We start from the raw sequence: 12,787 nt of genomic DNA, 5'->3' as shown, positions 1-12,787 counted from the left end.
CGCTACTTCGACAACTTCCTGAGTAAGGGCATCTGATACAGATTCCGTGGGCACCACCGCAATGATACTTTCAGGCGATGTTGCCTTTTCTACGTCAGTCTGCGTTACTGAAGGCACGACTATCTCGAAAGCTTGATGGTCTTTATCGTTTTCCATAGCCTGATTATTAGAAGTCTCCGATATAGAACTTTTGAGTATGTCCAAAGGTATTGTTTCTGACGATGTGTGTATATTGACAGCAGCAATCTTCTCTGCTTCACCAGTTCGCGTTACTTCTATAGACTCCACTGTTACGGGCGGAACCGGCGCTTCCGCATCTGAACTTTTCGCTACTTCGACAACTTCATGAGTAAGGGCCTCTGATACAGATTCCGTGGGCACCACCGAAATGATATTTTCAGCCGATGTTGTCTTCTCTAGGTCAGTCTGTGTTACTGAAGGCACGACTATCTCGAAAGCTTGATGGTCTTTATCGTTTTCCATAGCCTGATTATTAGAGGTCTCAGATATACAGCTTTCGGGTATATCCAAAGGTAATGTTTCTGACGATATGTGTATATTGACAGCAGCAATCTTCTCTGCTTCACCAGTTTGCGTCACTACTATAGACTCCACTGCTACGGGCGGAACCGGCGCTTCCCCATCTGAACTTTTCGCTATTTCGATAACTTCCTGAGTAAGGGCCTCTGATACAGATTCCGTGGTCACTACCGCAATGATATTTTCAGGCGATGTTGTCTTCTCTAGATCAGTCTGTGTTACTGAAGGCACGACTATCTCGAAAGCTTGATGGTCTTTATCGTTTTCCATAGCCTGATTATTAGAGGTCTCAGATATACAGTTTTTGGGTATATCCATAGGTATTGTTTCTGACGATATGTGTATATTTACAGCAGCAATCTTCTCTGCTCCACCAATTTGCGTTACTTCTATAGACTCCACTGCTACGGGCGGAACCGGCGCTTCCGCATCTGAACTTTTCGCTACTTCGACAACTTTCTGAGTAAGGGCCTCTGATACAGATTCCGTGGGCACCACCGCCATGATATTTTCAGACGACGCTACCTTCTCTACGTCAGTCTGCGTTACTGAAGGCACGTCTGTTACGGAAGGTTGATGGTCTTTATCGTTCTCCATAGCCTGATTATTAGGTGTCTCAGATATAGAACTTTTGGGTATATCCAAAAGGATTGTTTCTGACGATATGTGTATATTTACACCAGCAATCTTCTCTGCTTCACCAGTTTGCGTTGCTTCTATAGACTCCACTGCTACGGGCGGAACCGGCGCTTCCGCATCTGAACTTTTCGCTATTTCTATAACTTCCTGAGTAAGGGCCTCTGATACAGATTCCGTGGTCACTACCGCAATGATATTTTCAGGCGATGTTGTCTTCTCTAGATCAGTCTGTGTTACTGAAGGCACGACTATCTCGAAAGCTTGATGGTCTTTATCGTTTTCCATAGCCTGATTATTAGAGGTCTCAGATATACAGTTTTTGGGTATATCCATAGGTATTGTTTCTGACGATATGTGTATATTGACAGCAGCAATCTTCTCTGCTTCACCAGTTTGCGTCCCTACTATAGACTCCACTGCTACGGACGGAGCCGACGCCTCCGCATCTGAACTTTTCGCTACTTCGATAACTTCCTGAGTAAGGGCCTCTGATACAGATTCCGTGGGCACCACCGAAATGATATTTTCAGACGATGCTACCTTCTCTACATCAGTCTGCGTTACTGAAGGCACGTCTGTTAGGGAAGGTTGATGGTCTTTATCGTTCTCCATAGCCTGATTATTAGGTGTCTCAGATATAGAACTTTTGGGTATATCCAAAAGAATTGTTTCTGACGATATGTGTATATTTACAGCAGCAATCTTCTCTGCTCCACCAATTTGCGTTACTTCTATAGACTCCACTGCTACGGGCGGAGCCGGCGCTTCCGCATCTGAACTTTTCGCTACTTCGACAACTTTCTGAGCAAGGGCCTCTGATACAGATTCCGTTGGCACCACCGCCATGCTATTTTCAGACGATGCTACCTTCTCTACATCAGTCTGCGTTACTGAAGGCACGTCTTTTACGGAAGGTTGATGGTCTTTATGATCTCGTCCGTTCTCGTTCTCCATAGCCTGATTATTAGGTGTCTCAGATATAGAACTTTTGAGTATATCCAAAGGGATTGTTTTTGACGAAATGTGTATATTCACAGCAGCAATCTTCTCTGCTCCACCAGTTTGCGTTACTTCTATAGACTCCACTGCTACGGGCGGAACCGGCGCTTCCGCATCTGAACTTTTCGCTACTTCGACAACTTCATGAGTAAGGGCCTCTGATACAGATTCCGTGGGCACCACCGAAATGATATTTTCAGCCGATGTTGTCTTCTCTAGGTCAGTCTGTGTTACTGAAGGCACGACTATCTCGAAAGCTTGATGGTCTTTATCGTTTTCCATAGCCTGATTATTAGAGGTCTCAGACATACAGCTTTCGGGTATATCCAAAGGTAATGTTTCTGACGATATGTGTATATTTACAGCAGCAATCTTCTCTGCTCCACCAATTTGCGTTACTTCTATAGACTCCACTGCTACGGGCGGAACCGGCGCTTCCGCATCTGAACTTTTCGCTACTTCGACAACTTTCTGAGTAAGGGCCTCTGATACAGATTCCGTGGGCACCGCCGCAATGATATTTTCAGACGATGCTACCTTCTCTACATCAGTCTGCGTTACTGAAGGCACGTCTTTTACGGAAGGTTGATGGTCTTTATGATCTCGTCCGTTCTCGTTCTCCATAGCCTGATTATTAGGTGTCTCAGATATAGAACTTTCGGGTATATCCAAAGGTATTGTTTCTGACGATATGTGTTTATTGACAGCAGCAATCTTCTCTGCTTCACCAGTTTGCGTCACTACTATAGGCTCCACTGCTACGGGCGGAACCGGCGCTTCCACATCTGAACTTTTCGCTATTTCGATAACTACCTGAGTAAGGGCCTCTGATACAGATTCCGTGGTCACCACCGCCATGATATTTTCAGACGATGCTACCTTCTCTACGTCAGTCTGCGTTACTGAAGGTACGTCTGTTACGGAAGGTTGATGGTCTTTATCGTTCTCCATAGCCTGATTATTAGGTGTCTCAGATATAGAACTTTTGGGTATATCCAAAAGGATTGTTTCTGACGATATGTGTATATTTACAGCAGCAATCTTCTCTGCTTCACCAGTTTGCGTTGCTTCTATAGACTCCACTGCTACGGGCGGAACCGGCGCTTCCACATCTGAACTTTTCGCTATTTCGATAACTTCCTGAGTAAGGGCCTCTGATACAGATTCCGTGGTCACCACCGCCATGATATTTTCAGACGATGCTACCTTCTCTACGTCAGTCTGCGTTACTGAAGGCACGTCTGTTACGGAAGGTTGATGGTCTTTATCGTTCTCCATAGCCTGATTATTAGGTGTCTCAGATATAGAACTTTTGGGTATATCCAAAAGGATTGTTTCTGACGATATGTGTATATTTACAGCAGCAATCTTCTCTGCTCCACCAGTTTGCGTTACTTCTATAGACTCCACTGCTACGGGCGGAACCGGCGCTTCCGCATCTGAACTTTTCGCTATTTCTATAACTTCCTGAGTAAGGGCCTCTGATACAGATTCCGTGGTCACTACCGCAATGATATTTTCAGGCGATGTTGTCTTCTCTAGATCAGTCTGTGTTACTGAAGGCACGACTATCTCGAAAGCTTGATGGTCTTTATCGTTTTCCATAGCCTGATTATTAGAGGTCTCAGATATACAGTTTTCGGGTATATCCATAGGTATTGTTTCTGACGATATGTGTATATTTACAGCAGCAATCTTCTCTGCTCCACCAATTTGCGTTACTTCTATAGACGCCACTGCTACGGGCGGAACCGGCGCTTCCGCATCTGAACTTTTCGCTATTTCGATAACTTCCTGAGTAAGGGCCTCTGATACAGATTCCGTGGTCACCACCGCTATGATATTTTCAGACGATGCTACCTTCTCTACGTCAGTCTGCGTTACTGAAGGCACGTCTGTTACGGAAGGTTGATGGTCTTTATCGTTCTCCATAGCCTGATTATTAGGTGTCTCAGATATAGAACTTTTGGGTATATCCAAAAGAATTGTTTCTGACGATATGTGTATATTTACAGCAGCAATCTTCTCTGCTCCACCAATTTGCGTTACTTCTATAGACTCCACTGCTACGGGTGGAGCCGGCGCTTCCGCATCTGAACTTTTCGCTACTTCGACAACTTTCTGAGCAAGGGCCTCTGATACAGATTCCGTGGGCACTACGGCAATGATGTTTTCAGACGATGCTACCTTCTCTACATCAGTCTGCGTTACTGGAGGCACGTCTTTTACGGAAGGTTGATGGTCTTTATGATCTCGTCCGTTCTCGTTCTCCATAGCCTGATTATTAGGTGTCTCAGATATAGAACTTTTGAGTATATCCAAAGGGATTGTTTTTGACGAAATGTGTATATTCACAGCAGCGATGTTCTCTGCTTCACCAGTTTGCGTCACTACTATAGACTCCACTGTTACGGGCGGAACCGGCGCTTCCGCATCTGAACTTTTCGCTACTTCGACAACTTCATGAGTAAGGGCCTCTGATACAGATTCCGTGGGCACCACCGAAATGATATTTTCAGCCGATGTTGTCTTCTCTACATCAGTCTGCGATACTGAAGGTACGACTGTCACGGAAGGTTGATGGTCTTTCTCATTTTCCATAGCCTGATTATTAGAGGTCTCAGATATACAGTTTTCGGGTATATCCATAGGTATTGTTTCTGACGATATGTGTATATTTACAGCAGCAATCTTCTCTGCTCCACCAATTTGCGTTACTTCTATAGACGCCACTGCTACGGGCGGAACCGGCGCTTCCGCATCTGAACTTTTCGCTATTTCGATAACTTCCTGAGTAAGGGCCTCTGATACAGATTCCGTGGTCACCACCGCTATGATATTTTCAGACGATGCTACCTTCTCTACGTCAGTCTGTGTTACTGAAGGCACGTCTGTTACGGAAGGTTGATGGTCTTTATCGTTCTCCATAGCCTGATTATTAGGTGTCTCAGATATAGAACTTTTGGGTATATCCAAAAGGATTGTTTCTGACGATATGTGTATATTTACAGCAGCGATGTTCTCTGCTTCACCAGTTTGCGTCACTACTATAGACTCCACTGCTACGGGCGGAACCGGCGCTTCCGCATCTGAACTTTTCGCTACTTCGATAACTTCCTGAGTAAGGGCCTCTGATACAGATTCCGTGGGCACCACCGCAATGATATTTTCAGGCGATGTTGTCTTCTCTAGGTCAGTCTGTGTGACTGAAGGCACGACTATCTCGAAAGCTTGATGGTCTTTATCGTTTTCCATAGCCTGATTATTAGAGGTCTCAGATATATAGCTTTCGGGTATATCCAAAGGTAATGTTTCTGACGATATGTGTATATTGACAGCAGCAATCTTCTCTGCTTCACCAGTTCGCGTTACTTCTATAGACTCCACTGTTACGGGCGGAACCGGCGCTTCCGCATCTGAACTTTTCGCTACTTCGACAACTTCATGAGTAAGGGCCTCTGATACAGATTCCGTGGGCACCACCGAAATGATATTTTCAGCCGATGTTGTCTTCTCTAGGTCAGTCTGTGTTACTGAAGGCACGACTATCTCGAAAGCTTGATGGTCTTTATCGTTTTCCATAGCCTGATTATTAGAGGTCTCAGATATACAGCTTTCGGGTATATCCAAAGGTAATGTTTCTGACGATATGTGTATATTTACAGCAGCAATCTTCTCTGCTCCACCAATTTGCGTTACTTCTATAGACTCCACTGCTACGGGCGGAACCGGCGCTTCCGCATCTGAACTTTTCGCTACTTCGACAACTTTCTGAGTAAGGGCCTCTGATACAGATTCCGTGGGCACCACCGCAATGGTATTTTCAGGCGATGCTACCTTCTCTACATCAGTCTGCGTTACTGAAGGCACGTCTTTTACGGAAGGTTGATGGTCTTTATGATCTCGTCCGTTCTCGTTCTCCATAGCCTGATTATTAGGTGTCTCAGATATAGAACTTTCGGGTATATCCATAGGTATTGTTTCTGACGATATGTGTAAATTAGCAGCAGCGTTCTTCTCTGCTTCATCAGTTTGCGGTACTTCTATAGACTTCAGTGCTACGGACGGCGCCTCCGCGTCTGCGCCTTTCGCTACTTCAAGAGTTTCCTGAGTAGGGGCCTCTGACACGGATGCCGTGGGCACCACCGCAATGATATTTTCAGGCGATTTTGTCTTCTCTAGGTCAGTCTGCGTTACTGAAGGCACTACTGTCTCAAAAGGTTGATGGTTTTTCTCGTTTTCCATAGCTTGATTATTAGACGTCTCAGATATAGAACTTTTGGGAAAATCCAAAGGTATTGTTTCTGACGAAATGTGTATATTTACAGCAGCGATGTTCTCTGCTGCATCAGTTTGCGTTGCTGCTATAGACTCCACTGCTACGGACGGCACCGGCGCTTCCGCATCTGAACAGTTTGCTACTTTGACCACTTCCTGAGTAAGGGCCTCTGATACAGATTCCGTGGGCACTACCGCAATGACATTTTCAGGCGATGTTTTCTTCTCTAGGTCAGTATCCGCTACTGAAGGCACGACTTTCACGAAAGATTGATGGTCTTTATCGTTTTCCATAGCCTGATTATTAGAGGTCTCAGATATAGAGCTTTTCGGTTTATCCAAAGGTATTGTTTCTGACGATATGTATATATTGACAGCAGCAATCTTCTCTGCTTCACTAGTTTGCGTTGCTTCTGGAGACTCCACTGCTATGGACGGAGCCGGCGTTTCCGCATCTGAACTTTTCACTACTTCGACAACTTCCTGAGTAAGGGCCTCTGGTACAGATTCCGTGGGCACTACCGCAATGATATTTTCAGCCGATGTTTTCTTCTCTAAGTCGGTCTGCGTTAGTGAAGGCGCTACTGTATCGAAAGGTTGATGGTTTTTATGATTTGGTGCGTTCAGTTTGAGTATATCCAAAGGTATAGTTTCTGATGATATCTGTATATTGACAGCAGGGATGTTTTCTTCTTCACCAATTTGCGTTGCTTCTATATATTCCACTGCTACGGGCGGAGCCGGCGCTTCCGCATCTGACCTTTTCGCTACTTCGACAACTTCCTGAGTAAGGGCCTCTGGTACAGATTCCTTGGGCACCACCGCAATAATATTTTCAAGCGTTGTTGTCTTCTCTAGGTCAGTATCCGTTACTGAAGGCACGACTGTCACGAAAGATTGATGACCTTTATGATCTGGTGCGATTTCGCTTTCCATAGCCTGATTATTAGAAGTCTCAGATATGGAGCTTTTGGGTATATCCAAAGGTATTGTTTCTGACGATATTTGTATATTGACAGCAGGGATGCTTTCTTCTTCCCCAGTTTGCGTTACTTCTATAGACTCCACTGCTACGGATGGTATTTTCTTTGCTTCCTCAATCCAGGTTGTTTCCGAAAGCATCAATGCCACGGAGGCTTTATAATCTTCAATAAATGAAATTTCTTCAACACCTGCTTCTTTTTCTGTCTCGACAACCTGGTGAATAATAGCTTCTGTTACGGATTGCCTTATAGTCTCTTCTTCCTCAGCCTGTGTTGGTTCAGGAGGCACCAATGTCACGAATGGAGTAATATGTTCAACGGTTGGTGGTGTTTTATTTTCGTCAGCCTGCAGTATAAAAGACTCTGGTATAGATTCCGTGGGTATCTCCAGCAGTATAGGAATTTGAGCTTGGTAGTATGATGTTGACTCTGTTTCGACTGACTGCACTGATACTTCCACCGCTGTCAGAGTTTCGGGTTCAGTTTTAGAAAGCGTCAATGCTTTTTCAGCACTAACAATTTTACCTCCACTTTCCTTGGGGGGGTTTTTGAGTTGTGTTTGAGGTAAGTTCCCAGCTTCAACTGCTATTGTGTGTTTTATTTGTATGTATTGTGGTGTTTCTGGTTTACATGGTGTAGCAGGCTGAGCCTGAACTTCACTTACTTTGAAAGTTACAGGGATATCTGATAACGAGACACCATCAGGTTCATATTCATTAGAAGTTTTAACTTCTTGTTCTATATGCGGGACTTTAGCAGACTGCAGGATTTCTGTCATAGCTTTTGATTCAGTGTCCTTTTCAGATTCTGTATCAAGTGAATTTTGAGGAGTTTCAGCTAAAAACACTAAATCATTAACCACAGTGTTAACTTTTAGTTCAGAGGGGGACAGAACTTGACTCTCAACTGCGGGTTGTGCTGCGGTTAATAGCCCGGGATCTGTGACGTTGATAGAAGTTTTCGAAGAAGTAGGAAAATTTCCACTCCCTAAATCAGTTTCTTTGTAATTCTTCGTAACTTGGGCTGCAGGAGGATCTTTCTCACTTTCAATGGGCAGTACAATTTCTCGGAACACTGGTGCTTCCACATGTATATCCTCAGGTTTAGCTACTTTACGAGTTTCTGTAATTGGTGTAGTGGGAGGGAACTGAGTTTCAACTTGCAGAGATTGCTTTACCTCCGCCATATCTTCATGCTCAGATACCTTGACTATGTTTGCAAGTGTTATCGGTGTTTCTTTTGCTACATTTTTTTCAGGAACATTTTGCAGACCCGTTTCTAGATGTAGTAACTTTTCTTCGCATTCCTTACTTTTGGAGGAATGGACAATGCTTAGTTCTTCTTCCTCATCTATGATATCGAGTGAGTGATGCCCCATTTCAGACATGTGTGCCCTTACTTCCGCCAAAGCTAAGTCACTCAATTCTTTGAGTGAGCTCAATTCAGTAGGAGTCAGAATGGCTGGCTTGTCTAAGGCTGACACAGCCAACATCGGACCCAAAGTTACAGCAGCAAGTATTTCAATAACTGATGGTCCCTGACAGATTGGTCTAAGATCGTGATCAATGAAGGTTTGCTCAAACACGTCGACTGTACTAAAGCCAGTGCAGCCTTCTTCATCTTGATTTTCATCACTTGATTGAGTAGGAGCTGTAAACACAAACGACCAACTGAGTGGCGTCAGAAAAAGATCATGCAAAGTATCTTATAAAGATACTTCTGGGCAGGGTAAATGACGTAATGATAATAGCTGATATGCTACTTACGAGTATATGTATGCAAATACATATTTTATAGACGGGACCGTATTTAGCACAAATCATTTTCTAGCATATCTATATACATATGTACAGGTATGAGCTTCATGGTACTTGCACTACAGCTCTAATGTTTGTATGCACGAATATGTATTTAATTGCAAATAAGGGAAGTTACATTTATTTACTCAGTCCATATATTCGAATTAAAGGGATATGACCATGTCATGTATCGATTACGTGGTTTGGGTTCAGTTTCCTCTTACCTGATAATGAATTCTGTTCTCTTTCTGTTTCCGGATTATCCAAAATAGTTTCACCTTCCTGAGCTGAGTGTTTGGTAACATTTGGGTTAATTGCTTTAATTTTAGAAGCTGCTTCTACAACGTATTTGTTCCTTGTTTCAGCATACTTGGGTTCATCGACTGACTGTGTTGTATTTGAAATCAAGCTAGCTGTTTCAATCAATTCATCTAAAACTACTTTCGTATTCTGACCACCAATCAAATGTTTATTCAGTATTCGGTCGTTTAGCGGATCCAAATTGGTTCGTACTATTTTTAATGAAGAATCATCTGTATCTGAGCCCATTTCGGATAGATCACTGATTTCGTCAGTGGTCTTATCACCTATTTGAGCACGTACATCATCTTTTGGTGCAGGTACCAGCATACCAACACTGCCAGTCATGGAGGCTGTTAAAGAAGATCGCTTCTTCTTAAAGAGCCAATTATCTTCCCAAGTACCTTCAGCAAGTATGCTTGAAGATATCGAAGCGTGATCTAATTAAAGAAATACGTTAGATAAACTGCTTCTGCATGACTATGGACGATATTTATTACTCACCTTCCTCTTCAGATTCAGTAACTGCTGCTGATAAATCAGGTAATGGAACGGTATGAGCAGCTATGTAATCGCTTAACGCTGACTCCCTCCCAGCATCTAAAACTGCATTAAATAAGTTACCAAAATAATAATGATTTAAATTTGCTTGCCCACCTTTACTGATCTGCAAAAGAAATAAAAGTATTCATTTAAAAATAACCTAAAAATTGAGTTAGACTAAAACTTACTTTTGGTACTTGTTCGGTATCGGTATAGCTGAAATCACTTCGCGGCTCTACTGAACTTCCGGAGGAGGTGCTTCGGTTCTCCACATTAAAGTTCCTGTCAATGTTGCATGAGCTCAGATCAGGTGTGCTCTCCGAAAATTGGCGGATGTTGCCTTCCTTGTCAGCGATCTGCGAAGTGAAACATTGTAATAAAAATTACATAAAAAAATTCAAAACCAACAGTAGCCTAATTGTGCTTTTGTCCATGACTGTGAACTTGGGGGCGTTCTTAGAAAAATCTCGGTTTTCACAAAGCGTGCAGAAATTACGTTAAGCTACTTACGATTGCACTTAAGCATAGCAGTAAAAATACTCATACATATGTATGTATTTGTGTATTCGAGTAACGACACTTGGTGAAGTCTGATGTGCTTTGCTATGCATAGAAAGAATTTTCGCGTAAAATAAGACACATCTGATACCAGGAAAATTGGCGCCGTTAAAAATAGGTAAAATACAAGACAAGAAAACCCATGTTTTTGCCAGTGCAACTAAATATAAAAATCAATATTTAGTTACACTGCTGAAGAAACAACTTTTTCGGCATTTGAGACTCTGTTAACGCAATATTTTTCACCATAAACTTATTGGAGATGTATTTATTATAATAATTTAGTTTGTAATAACCGATTTCAGAGATGATTTTTCGACATAATTTTGAATTGTTTGGGTGGAGAAACAGCAACGTTTCTGTTTTAGTAAAAAAATAGATCAGCCTTCAAAGCCCACGACGATTAGTCATAATTTTTCGTAATTATGTAAAGGCTTACATTTGAGTCCACCACGTTAGCGTTCGGTTCCATGTTCGCCCAGTGTCCTCTGTAGCGATTTTCCAGCTGAAAGCAACACTTTCAAACTCCTTTAAAAGTCAAATTTTAATACGGACTAATTATATCCAATTAGTGCACAAAATAGTTAGTCTCTCAGTTATGCTCCGTGGTTATAGTATGTGGCGCTTAGTTTGACGACTGCACAGTTAGAAAGTTAGCGATCGACTAAACTAAACTATAACGATTGTTCTGGTATTCTAATTTCGAATACGAAGGCTTAAGCTGTTTCTGCTAATTTCTGTGGTTATTTGCAGTGGAAGGAAACCCCAAAAGTGTTCAATGGAAGGTAGAAATTAGTTAAAGAAATGTGTGCATTCAAAGTACACAAGTCGACATAGTGGCCACAAAATTCGAAACGGACATAGCTGTAGGCTGTGGGTGGTGTTGCACCATTACAAGTATTTAGCCGGTTGAAAAATTTGTTTGTAACGACACCCGATTTAAATACATAGAAGCATATTTCTATTTTTACTTTTGTTTTATCAACAAGTGGCTATGTGGCGTCACAGAAGTATATGTAAATTAGCTGTGGCTGCATATGGCCGTTGACATAGGTCGTTGAGAAATTTTATATTTTAACGTGTTTACCCTAAGTGAGGGGAAAGAAAGGACAAAGGAATTGAAATATTGTTTACGTGCTAAAACCATTACTTCAAAATTATTATTATTATTTTCGTTTTTTAATTGGAAGGGGTTCATGGAGGAAGAAAGGTCAACTGTGTGGCAGATATGAGAGATTTATGCATATTTCAGTGGCCATAAAACTTAAAGGCTTAAAGCCTTTACATACCACCAGGGAACTTCAATTTGAACTTTGTGAAATCCTATGTCCGTGCGTCGCACTGGGGCATTCAGTGCTTTTCACATTATAATTATGACCTTAAAATCATTTAATTCGGCGCAATCACACACTTTTATATGGGAAATATAATATGGCATATCTCTATAAAACATACGTCTGTATGTCTCTACAGGAGAATGCATGGTTATAGATTTAAGTTTAATAAAAATTGGATTGGTTCTTGGATATGAGCCCTTTGAGTTCTCTTATCCCACATAAACTGCTTCACTCACCTTATTTAACACGGCTGTGGCCAGCAAATCCTGATAGATCTTTGGCTCGAAGTAATGCTCTGTGCGATGCCGATGACGAAGTCGCATGTTTCCATTTTCTAATAGCAAGTTATTCTCGCTACCATTACAACGATTATCCTTATTGAGCGCGATTTCCGACACACTTCCATTCGCTAATGGTGGCATACGCAACGTTTCCGCAATGATTGATTCAATCATCTGACGCAGACGCGTTTGAGAAAGTTCCGGAAGTTCGGATGGCATATGAACATTTGAGTTGTTATTGCTTTGGTCATTATTTAAATTTAGCGTAGACTGAGGAACAACGTGGCTATTTACGATGCCAGGAAGGTCTGAAATGGAAACGTACGAAGTTATTTAAATTTCAATATGATCTCGAAACATAGTTTAGTAAGCAAAAAAACAAACACAAAAAATGCATGCTGGACGCCTTTTATATATTGTATTATATTAATATTAACACAAAACATGCAGAACGTTAACAGTATACACGACGTATGAGTAAAGTGGCAGAAATATTGAATATGCTCTGAGACTTCTTTAGGTTTGTTGTG

At 42.1% G+C, this 12,787-nt stretch overlaps 1 protein-coding gene across 1 annotated transcript in view; it reads right to left on the bottom strand.

Annotated features, from left to right (window-relative positions):
* Positions 1–12,787, bottom strand: part of LOC129246358 (uncharacterized) — a 108,573-nt gene that overhangs the window by 21,849 nt on the left and 73,937 nt on the right. The window contains exons 7-10 of the mRNA XM_054885111.1: positions 12,213–12,565; positions 10,242–10,437; positions 10,043–10,144; positions 9,463–9,978 (exon numbers count right to left, since the gene is read on the bottom strand). Coding sequence (XP_054741086.1) covers positions 9,463–9,978; positions 10,043–10,144; positions 10,242–10,437; positions 12,213–12,565 — 1,167 coding nt within the window. The remainder of the gene's footprint in view (positions 1–9,462; positions 9,979–10,042; positions 10,145–10,241; positions 10,438–12,212; positions 12,566–12,787) is intronic.

Source organism: Anastrepha obliqua, chromosome 4, assembly GCF_027943255.1.
Source record: "Anastrepha obliqua isolate idAnaObli1 chromosome 4, idAnaObli1_1.0, whole genome shotgun sequence".
Lineage (NCBI taxonomy): Eukaryota > Metazoa > Arthropoda > Insecta > Diptera > Tephritidae > Anastrepha > Anastrepha obliqua.
Note: the sequence above shows the minus strand (reverse complement) of the source record. Positions and strands in the feature narration are given on the sequence as shown.